Consider the following 11,951-nt stretch of genomic DNA (forward strand, 5'->3'; position numbering starts at 1 on the left):
CTGACAAACTCCAAGCATTGATTAGGCAAGAATGTTGTTTTTGGGTTAGGATTTATATTTGAATTGTTGTTTGCCTTTGCTGACCATTATATGTTTCAGCACAGAGCGCTTTCAAAATGTTTTGTAATACAAATTATATCACTACTCGAAATATAAGCCAATAAATATAAATATAGGCCTTTTATGTCTTTTGGCTAATCTCACTGTTTGTGTTCTCTTTATTTGTAGGACATGGTGATTATTTTTGCAGTGGTAATGACTTGAATAATTTCACAAACATTCCAGCAGAAGGCAAAGAGAAGATGGCTAATGATTCTGCAGTAATTTTACAGTGTGTGACTCATTTGCAAATTTATTATATTCTCTTGGTGCATATACTAGAAACCCCAGTGCGATAACAACATGTTTGATTCATTTCAAATGGCTTTGTTTGAAAATAATATATGTAGTTAACTATGTAATTTAAATAGCAAAGGGTCAGCAAGAGTACATCTTACACTACTGTAGATTGTGCCAGAAACCTCATGCACACCACAATGAAGGCCTGACGTGCTGCGATCTTCAGCCCTTTCCAGCTTTATTCTCCCAGTCTGACTCATATTTTAATAAAGCAGACCTGAGGTTGCAGGTAAAGCTTTAAGTACATCATGTTCGTCCAGCCTCTATTACATAATCACACAAGCAGGATATCTGAGTAATATCAATGGAGGAAGGGACTAGAGTCTAGTCCAGTCAGCACCTCCTGATCTCCCTCCTTTCATCACAAGAAAGACCCCAATTCCTGAATCATGACTGACAGGATAAGTCGACATTTTGGACAGTGTGTTATTAAATTAGTGGTAGGTATCATTTAGTAGTATTTATTGGTAGTGGGTGCACACTGATGCTCCCAGTGAGGGGTGAGTTGAATGGGATGGTTGTGGGGCATTTTGTGACAATTTTTTATTTTTCTTTAAGTGTACTATTATCATCATTTATTTATAAAGCACTACAATTATGTAGCGTTGTACATTGAGGGGCTCTTGACTCAAATTACATGAAATTACTTAAAACAGAAAGTGAAAACGGGTCATCCAAATTAACTTAAAATCGCAGAGGTTTGTGAAACATTTCATAGATACAGTAGCAGAAAACAATTTTAGCTGCTGGTGGGTAATTGTATGTGGCTTGTCAGGAATTTCACTGGAAGTTTGTGTGTGGGAATTAGAAGTGCCACAGTTAAAGATGAAGCAGAAATTAGGTTTATTACACACACAGGTATAAAGTAGTTAATGCAGATGATTAAGGTTTCAGAGCACTGGATACAAATCATGCAGGATATTAGCAGAAAAAGCATTCACAAATAATGCAGGAGATGGAGAAGAAATGCAAAAGTCCTTGCTGCACTTGGATACTGTAAATAAATGCAAGTTTCTTGCTGAATGCAGATAGTTGAAATAAAGTCCTTGCTGGTTGGGTATTAATGGCTGGCGGCTGAATGGCCGCCATTTCAAAACCCGACACCGGTAGGTCCAGAATCCCGACGGGTGGTAAGTACCCTAATCCTAACCTCTCCCTTGGTGGTGCCTAATCCTAACCTCTCCCTTGGTGGTGCCTAATCCTAACCTCCCCCTAGGTGGTGCCTAACCCTTCCTTCCCGCACCCTAAACCTAACGCTCCCTGGGGAGTGCCTAACCCTAACCTCCCCCTGTGGTGCCTAACCCCCCCCCCCCCCAGAAGCCTAACCGTCCTGGGGGTTGTCTAACCCTAATCTCCCTCTGGAGGTCCCTAAACCTAACCCCCCATCCCCAAGCTAACTGTAATACTTACCTTTGGGATGCCGATGGCGGTATCCTGATGTCTTTGGGATAGCTGTGTCTGCATTATGCTGGGCGTCGGGATTCCGGCGTTGGTATATCGACGCCTGGGATCCCGTCCACCAGCATATTTAACGTATCCCATCCTTGCTATACACGGAGTCTTAACAATCCAAAAAGTCCAGGCAGTAAGCAGACACTGATATAGAATGCAAGTTCTAGTAGCACAGGAAATTATAATAAATGCTGGGTGAAATAAATGCAGCGGAAAACCCAAAAACTATTTGCAGTATGCTACATGTGTGATATAGCTAGGTATAGTCCAGGCAACCAGAACAGACTTGCGTGTACGGTACTACAGTAGGCAGGATATGAAGCAGACTGGTTCCTAGTACTGGATGCAGGTAACAGGTTAATAAGTGGTGGAAATACACTGCATAATTGAATTCTGAAACTTACAGGCAGAAGATAATTAGCAGAATATAGTACAGTGCATCTGGAAAGTATTCACAGCGCTTAATTTTTTCCACATTTTGTTATGTTACAGGCTTATTCCAAAATGGAATGAGATTTTTGCAAATTTTATAAAAAATAAGTATTCACAGCCTTTGCCATGAAGCTCAAAATTGAGCTTAGGTTCATCCTGTTTTCACTGATCATCCTTTGAGATGTTCATACAGCTTAATTGGAGTCTACCTGTGGTAAATTCAGTTGATTGGTCATGATTTTGAAAGGCATACACCTGTCTATTTACGGTCCCACACTTGACAGTGCATGTCAGAACACAAACCAAGCATGAAGTCCAAGGAATTGTCTGTAGACCTCCGAGACAGGATTGCCTCAAGGCACAAATCTGGGAAAGGGTATAGAAAAATATCTGCTACTTTGAAGGTGCCAATGAGCACAGTGGCCTCCATCATCCGTAAATGGAAGAAGTTCGGAACCACCAGGACTCTTCCTACAGTTGGCCGGCCGTCTAAACTGAGCAATCGTGGGAGAAGGGCCCTATACATGGAGGTGACCAAGAACCCGATGGTCACTCTGTCAGAGCTACAGCATTTCTCTGTGGAGAGAGGAGAACCTTCCAGAAGGACAACCATCTCTGCAGCAATCCACCAATCAGGCCTGTATGGTAGAGTGGCCAGACGGAAGCACATGGCAGCATATCTGGAGTTTGCCAAAATGCACCTGAAGGACTCTCAGACCATGAGAAACAAAAGATTGAACTCTTTGGCATGAATGCCAGGCGTTATGTTTGGAGGAAACCAGGCACCATTCATCACCAGGCCGATACCATCCCTACAGTGAAGCATGGTGGTGACAGCATCATGCTGTGGGGATGTTTTTCAGCGGCAGGAACTGGGAGACTAGTCAGGATAGAGGGAAATATGAATGCAGCAATGCACAGAGTTATCCTGGATGAAAGCCTGCTCCAGAGCGCTCTTGACCTTAGACTGGGGCGACTGTTCATATTTCAGCAGGACAATGACCCTAATCACACAGCCAAGATATCAAAGAAGTGGCTTCAGGACAACTCTGTGAATGTTCTTGAGTGGCTCAGCCAGAGCCCAGACTTGAATCCGATTGAACATCTCTGGAGAGATCTGAATATGGATGTGCACCGACGCTTGCCATCCAACCTGATGGAGCTTGAGGGGTGCTGCAAAGAGGAATGGGCGAAACTGCCCAAAGATATGTGTGCCAAGCTTGTGGCATTCTATTCAAAAAAGACTTGAATTGCTGCCAAAGATGCATCAACAAAGTATTGAGCAAAGGCTGTGAATATTTTTTACACATTGTCAGTATGGGGTATTGTGTGTAGAATTTTGAGGACAACAATTACAGTCTTATTCCAAAATGGAATAAATTAACACCAAATGTGGAAAAAGTGAATTGCTGTGAATACTTTCAGGATGCGCTGTAAATGCAGAAAATTACACAAGTCCTGGATAGCTGATGAAAGCAGTAATAAACAAGTCCTGGATGCAATGATTAGGATACAGGAGATGTAAGGCATAATGACCCAGATAACTAACTCAAGGAAGGCACAAAGCAAAAAGGGTATCAGGGAGCCAAGATCTAGAATAGGGGTGGGCAATAAGCAGCCCCCCTGATGTTGTAGAACTACACATCCCAGCATGCCCTCCAACCGTTTTGCTATTTGGCCATGCTAAAACTGCTGCAAGGCATGTTGGTATTTGTAGTTCAACAAACTTCTGGAGGGACGCTTATTGCCCACCCCTGATCTAGAACCTACAGACAGACACCGAATATACTTGCAGGAACAACTGGAAATGTGACCTAGAGAGCAGTCACAGGACTTGACTTGATGATCTGGCAAGGAGGGCTCTGAGGAGTTAGATTAATTAGGCAATCATCCCAGGAAATCACAAGGATAGAGTCTCAGATGTGCTTAAAACCTCTGCAAGGAGATCAACACCACAGGTAGAGCACGGGAACTGCACAGGATCGTGACAAGGCAGCAGCATTATCAGAAACCAGTAACAATAATTGTGTATTTTTTTTACTTATTAATGAGATTAAGCTTTTGAAGGTTACAGGACCACAGATGCACCCCTTAAAGTATTGGTTGCCAATCACTGGTATCCAAAATATTATACCAGCAATTAGCCTGTGACAAAGCCTATCACACATTTCAAGTATGTCTTATTATGAAAATATGAAGGTCTGTGGAAGACTGAAGCAGCAGTTCCCAAACATCGTCCTCAAGGCACCCCAACAGTTCAAGTTTTAGAGATATCCATGCTTGAGCACAGGTAGTTAAATCAAATTGATTGAGGTACTAATTAAGTACCTGTGGTCAAACATGGATATCCTTAAACCTGGACTGTTAGGGTGCCTTGAGGACCAAGTGTGGAAACCTGCTGTAAAGTATGTACACAAATACATCATTATATTTTAGAACGTGTACTCACTTGAGGCATTTTGTATGAAGTCAGAAATGTTGTATCTGTGCACCAGTCATGCACTAGGTTTGACTGGGTTATGCAGACCAAGCTACAAAAACATGATGTATAACCCCATTCATTCTCCCCTTTGTAAAAATGTCATATGACTTCACTTCTCTATGTGACTTTGTTATGTACAGTACTGTATATCACTAGAATGAGAGCAGCTGGTTTTGTGTATGGGAGCAGTCAGGCAGGTGTGCTCATATGAAATTAGCCAACCCAATGAGCAGGGTAATAGAATGTATAATGTTTTGACAAAATAAGGAATGTTTTTGTGACAAAGTTGGGTAAATAGGGGATTAGAAGGGGGATGAAAAAATATTTAAGAATTAGCTATTTAAGACAGGATTAAATGAGATAACTGGGTAGAAACAGGAAAATGTGGTCATATTATTTATGAGGGAAGTGAGAATAGTGATATTGCTCAATATGTAAATAAATGTTTAATCTTTTACATTTTCATTTTTTCCTACCAGGGCATTTGTCAATAAATTCATTGATTTTCCTAAGCCTCTCATTGCTGTTGTAAATGGACCTGCAGTTGGTATCTCAGTGACTATATTGGGGTTGTTTGACCTTGTCTATGCTACGGACAGAGTAAGTTTACTGGTCCTTTATGAACTAATAGACGCAGTGGTAATCATATTTAAAATAAAGAACAGTACTAATATATTATATTTATTTATGATCTGTTCCCCACTATTAAGAAATGTACTTTCCCCAAATAAATACTAGAACCCAAAGAGGACTGTGATTAATGGACCATAGAAAAATATAATTTTTATTCCGTAATTGCAAGACATCAATAACTTGTAGTTTTTTTATTATTTATTTATTTTATATTTAATGTTGTGGCTGGTATATTCCTATGTTTCTACTATTTCTCAATAAACCAAACAATTACTGTATATTATTATTTCAATTAATAATCTGATTTAGGTAAGATAAAATACAATTTTAATTAAATGGTAGCAGGTACCCATAACAAAAATAGAGGTAATAAGTTATTAAATATTAAATATAGTATCAGCATGTAGGTATTAATGTAAGTGAATGGTGAATATTAATAAATATAAAATGCATTAAAACATGAATACATAATGCATGAATCAGTTCATAGGTAATGACAATAGGAATAAAGTGAAGTGTGTATTTGTTCTTAAGAAATGGTAATATAATAAATTGCTGGCACACTTTTTAAAAGACAGATGTGACTGCAACAGCCTTGTTCTGTTTTTCAGTTTTGCTAAATGTTCTTACATCTATCAAGCAAAACAAATGAAAAAATGTGTTGATTTATTGGGTGGGTAATGGGTTAATTCTAAACTTTGTGTGTCCGTTTTTTGTTTGTTAATGTGAAGGAAAGACTTGATTTTTAACTGCATTTTGTTTTTTGCTTAAAAAAATTCTGAATTTGAAAATTTTTATTGCCAGAAAAATTTAATGAAATTGTGTCTGGCATTATGAGTGCAGATCTTGCTTTGTCTTCATTCCATTAACCAATAGCTCATTTGTATCTACGTACATTGCAGGTGTTTTTTGCCTTCGATAATACGGCTCTCGCTTTTTTGATAAAATACATGCACACTACAAGTATGACCCTGTGTCTCTCTTTTTGCAGGCAACCTTCCACACTCCTTTCAGCCAGCTAGGGCAAAGTCCAGAGGGTTGTTCTTCATACACTTTCCCTCGTATTATGGGTGTAAGCAAAGTAAGTCATGATGTATAATGAAGTCTGCACTCTCTGGATATAGAAAGAAATGCATCTGATCTTCTGTGCTAGTAAAACATAGTAGGTGGTAAATTTCCTTGCAGATTGGCATTCGGGTATGAGGTTAGTGCATGGGACTTGTTGATGCCAGTTACGTTTTTCCAATTTTAAAATGTTTTGGCACATTTTACATACATACAGTAATTATCAAAAGTATTCAGACCCATTTGAGCCTCTGCCTTAGTTGTTCCATTTTAGATATGAATTACAGTTCTGAAATCTCTGTATAAGTTTCTTAAAATACAAAACGTGAATTTTCAAGAGTATCCATGCAAACCATGATCCTTATGTAAAAACAAGTTTCTCAATAAAGTGCCCTTTGAACAGTTCTGCTTTGAAGCAACAAAAGTATAAAATCAAAAGATCAACACTGAGCCATGAAAAAAAAACATTATGTGGGTAATTGTAGTCATTGTCTGCTGCAGAGTTTGACGTGGGGAAAATCTAACAGTTGTTGCAATGTTGGCCAAATGTACTATAGAAATAATGACCTGCTCTGATAGACCTGTCTTGTCTGGCATTTTAGTAGCAAACTTTTCAAAGCTGATCCATGTCTTTGTAACAGGCTGCAGAAGTACTTCTATTCAACAAGTTGCTGACTGCACATGAAGCCTGTAAGCTTGGACTGGTCACTGAGGTTTTTCCAGACAGCACTTTCCAAAAGGAAGTTTGGGAAAGATTGAAGGCTTATGGTAGCTTACCTAAAAATGTAAGTCTGTCATCCCATTGGCTCTATAGTGTCAATAAAGGGTTGATAACTGTGGCGTGTACACAGTGTTCATTAGTCTGAAACTGTACATATAACATCCGTATATATAAAGAATTAAAGTTTCTCATAGTATAAGAATAGGGTGATTTAGGGATATTGGGGGCGATTCAATTCAGGATGAGTTGAATAGCGCCAGAAAGTTGGTCCTGGAGCTATTCAATTCAGCTCACTGTTAGGTCGACTAAATTATTTTTTTCTCGCACCCTCCTCAGGGTGCAAGGAGAAATCTGACTAAAGTGCCGGCCATGAGGCTGTTTTCCGGCTTAGCGCGGTGCTAACAGTCTCGCAGCCGGAATGCTGGTTCTCGCGACTAAACACTCAGGTTAAGTTGCGAGAACCGACCTTCTCCAGGGGCGATTCCATAATTTTTTCTCTGCTATTTTTTTTAAGGCTCCAGACAAAGCAATAAAATTTTTGCTCTGTCTGAGCGCGATAGCTGCCGGCGCCTGCGTTACAGCTTGCAACCTCAGCAGGGTGTGAGCAAAACTGTGCAAGAAACCCATAATTAGGGTGCCCTAAACAAGATTTTAAACAAGCTTAGCCATTTTACATGGCTAAACCCAGTCTAATAGGGCGTGAAGAGGGCGATATTTAATGGACGCCCAGAACAATTGAATCGCGAAACTGGGCGCTCATTATCGCCGCCCACACAACAATTGAATCGTCCCCTCCGACTTTACTTGTAATAGTTGGACTAAACAGCACGCTGAATTGAACTATTCAACTCGCTCTGAATTGAATTGCCCCCATACAGAGAAAAACATAGAGGTGAGGAAGGAGCGATTCTAAAACAATCAATAATAATTTACCAACAAGAATGGTCTTGCAATCTTCCAGTAAGTATACATGAAAACAGTAATTGGGTTTGGAATTATGTTACTGAAGGGCAAATTTTAAAAGTACAATTATGACCTTTGAACAGTAATCTCATTAACAGGTGACCCAGGGTGACTATATGGCACAAAATTTGAGTGGGTACAACCTACGTGTGTGTGTGTGTATGTGTATGTATATATATATATATATATATATATATATATATATATATATATATAATAATTGCGGAGGGCACCCTTCATTGATGATGTATGTGGATCCTGAGTGCCAAGCCTTTGCTGCAAGTAAATATATATTTGTGCAACTTTTCTACGAATAATATCAGCTATATTTAACTTACCATTACAGTACAGAAGTGTACTGTAATGGTAAGAATATTTTTTCCAAGTAGTGTCTTCCAGTTTTAATTGGTAATTAATTTTACTTGGCACTGCATGCAAATAATGATTAATGAGGAGGAAATAAATGATTTATTACTGTAAATACTAGTCTGTACCCCAGCAAATGGCCACTAGTTTTGTTCATGTTAGACAGATGTTTTGTTTTTTCTTAGTGGGCACCTATTCAGATATACATATTGTGTACTGTATATTCATTCTCCACAAATGTATACATGTGAATTGAAGATTTTTAACTAACATTTGTTTAATGTGTACATTTGAACAAAAACATCGATATTCATTAAGACCTTTACTTTTATCCACTAACATGCTTAGCTACCAGTTAGCAATTAAAGATAATTACTAACTGGGAGCTAAGGTCTCAGTGTAAATTTGCAGCTCTTAGTAATGTTGTTAGTCCTCAGAGTGCACATTCAGATTAAGGTGGCAACTGGCTTTCAGTGTACATCTTCACAGTTGTTTTGCAAGCTAAACACAGATGAAAATCTTTTCACATTGATAAACGCAGAAGTAATAAATGGGTGTCAAGGACACATCTCTAATCTCAAGGCAAACTTTTATAAGCTATGTAAGTGAAACTGTTTACTTGATGATGAATTGTGGCTCTAGCTTTTAGAAAATATTGTTCAGAACTAAAATTATTTTATTGGATGTTATAAATCATGTACCGTATTTTAAAGCTTTTGAATGTTTTGTTATTTACATTATAACAATTGATATTAAGGTATGAAAGACGTCTATTTTTAAATGCTTTACAATTCACTAGATCAGTGGTTCCTAAACTTTCTTGAATCATGGCTCCTAGAGTATCAGCATTTTTTTCATGGCACCCCTAGGCCAAAACTTTCTTATTGAGAAATTCAGCAGAGATTATTATTAAAATAAATTGTGCTCACCAGTCGTCCAGTTCCGTGGTGGTGAACAGGGTTGCGCTTCTGTTTGTCCACATATTTAATAATAGGCAAAACCAGCGCTGGTGGCTGCCAATCACATAGGGTCTGATTCAGAGTTGTACACGAATCAGATGGTTTGCGTAGAACTCCAAAAGTGGCTGATACTGCACATATGCCGACCTGTGTCTGCAAGATTGCTCGCAGTGCCTCCTAAACTGCTGTATGATTGACATGCTGCTGCCGTTTGGAGGCTGGGAAGGGGGTGGCGCCGGACGGCTACCTAGAAAACTGGGTGTGTCAAGGCCAGTGTCTGTGTTTTCCGATGCGGATTCTATAGCCCCGGCTGCGTAAAAACACCGGCCATCCTGAGTAACTAGAGGATTACTCAGATTGCCAATGTTCACGCAGTTGATCCGATGGCTGCGTCCTCGGCCAATGTGCACGCAGATCACAGAAGCCGACAGGAGGTGGCTATTTACACAAGACGGCTTCTACGGTATTACCATATTTTAGCATCGCTGCTGCATCCAATGACACAGCAGCGATGCTAAAAGCATACAATTCTGAATCAGGCCCATTGACCATACATTTGATTTGATCCTGAACCAACAAGCCATGGCACCCCTGCAAGTACCCACGGCACCCAGTTTGGGAACCACTGCACTAGATGGACATATCACCGGGACGCAAAAGTCTGTAATCATAGTTGATATTAGTGTTTTATATATTACATATAACCTAAGAAATAGTTTTTTGACTTTTTCCAACAGTCCTTGGCTTTCTCCAAGCAGCTGATTCGTGAGACTGAAAAGGAGAAGCTACATGCTGTGAATATTCAAGAGTGTGAACGCCTGAAGGAGCGCTGGCTGTCGGACGAGTGCATGAATGCTATTATTAGTTTCTTTCAAAAGAAAGCAAAGTTGTGATTTTTGCCTTATGCTCTATAGGTTCTGAAATATTTCTTTTGTCTGTTAACCTTATTAAAACACGAGAAAATATTAATTTACTTAACCATGTTTTCATAATAATAATAATAATAATAATACCACTTGGGGTTTCATATTAATAAAAATAAATAAGCGCAGTTACCTGGTATATACTGTATGCCCCTGTCATCTGTTGGTATTTTTCTTCAGCGTGTTTGCTAATTTACATTTTTGGTCAGGGTCTAAATACATAACATTTTACTTGTGGGAAAAGAAAGTGATTTTTATAGAACAAGAATAGCTCTGACATTACTGTCTATGTGAACATGCAAAGTCACATACACAAAATAACTAACAATATACTGTTTAGTGAGAACATGGCAGATGTCAGTTATTTATCTCAAATACAGTATCTTGCTTAATAGTTCCAGACTGATGTGGTTGCTTTTTTATGTAAAGTTTATGAATAAGCCAATTCTATGAGCAATTTAATTCCAACAATAAATATTTTTGTAGGTATGTATTAGGCTCCATACACTTGATACTGTAGTTTCGTTCAGTGAATTTTATTAATAGCTCTGAAGCGGTAGCACTGCCAATCTAACACACTCCTTCCATCTCCACAATCACAAATCTATCTAGCTATTTTAGTGGTGGACTCTAAACTTTGCATACAGTATATATTTGTGATATGTATTAGTAGATCTTTTACTTTAGTCAAGTGATAGTTTGTTTTGAGATCTCTTGAGCAAAGGCATTATATCAGCCTGCAAAAATGTGGCCCTACAATGCAAACCAACCAGTGCTGGATAGCACTGGGGCTCTTCCCGTACCACCTGGACTGGGGGACATAGTAAATGCAGAAATTGCCCTGGCAGCCATTAACTTATTGGGAAAGCTGGCAGGGCAGCATCGCAAATGAATGAAAAGGAACCTGACCACGGATAGTCAGTATGAAAGACTGTAAACTCTCCTCCAGAGCAGGTTGTCAAGGGGAAAGAAAAAAGTTCACAACCAAATCAAATCTACTGAGGCTCTGCTCATGCGAATTGGGTGAGAATCAATGCCTTGCAGAAATCACATTTCTGCTATGTAGTTCAATACATTGTTTGTGCAAAACATTCAGTGCCGGACTAAACTCGGTGGAGGCCCCTAGGCAGTCCAAATCTCAGGACCCCCTCGCAAATTATCTCCTAATAAGTTTTTAATTTTACCAACTATTTTAATAAACCGTACGTAGGTTGCACCGAAAATTTTTTACAAGCTGACAGAAGATGAGCTTTTAAGAGACAAACTGTAATGTGAATCTAATGTCTATGGATTATGTACTTTAAATTGTTAATTACATTACATTAATACAGTATTTCTCTATTATAGAGTCTTTTGATGTAAAGTTTTCATTTCTTTGAATTGATTAATTTTCTCTATCTTTTGGAAACCATTTAAGAACGATTGGTTGTAATTTGCTTTCAAGATCAAATCAATATTAATGACACGGGGTCCCTAAAAGGCGCGAGGCCCATTGGTTGGTGATCCGGCACTGAATACATTCAAAGAGGCAGAGTAAGCATCAAACAGTGTAGTTC

General features: G+C 38.9%; 1 protein-coding gene across 3 annotated transcripts in view; it reads left to right on the forward strand.

Annotated features, from left to right (window-relative positions):
• Positions 1 to 11,746, forward strand: part of ECI2 (enoyl-CoA delta isomerase 2) — a 75,292-nt gene extending 63,546 nt beyond the window's left edge. For 2 of the 3 annotated variants that reach the window (XM_088471702.1, XM_088471701.1), the window contains exons 6-10: positions 229 to 331; positions 5,245 to 5,365; positions 6,390 to 6,479; positions 7,105 to 7,248; positions 10,189 to 11,746. In XM_088471702.1, coding sequence (XP_088327828.1) covers positions 229 to 331; positions 5,245 to 5,365; positions 6,390 to 6,479; positions 7,105 to 7,248; positions 10,189 to 10,365 — 635 coding nt within the window. In that variant the 3' untranslated portion in view covers positions 10,366 to 11,746. The remainder of the gene's footprint in view (positions 1 to 228; positions 332 to 5,244; positions 5,366 to 6,389; positions 6,480 to 7,104; positions 7,249 to 10,188) is intronic. The other variant, XM_088471703.1, reaches the window with a different exon arrangement.
• The last annotated feature ends 205 nt before the right edge of the window (positions 11,747 to 11,951 follow it).

Source organism: Taudactylus pleione, unplaced genomic scaffold, assembly GCF_031769625.1.
Source record: "Taudactylus pleione unplaced genomic scaffold, aTauple2 ptg000116l, whole genome shotgun sequence".
Taxonomy (NCBI): Eukaryota; Metazoa; Chordata; class Amphibia; order Anura; family Myobatrachidae; genus Taudactylus; species Taudactylus pleione.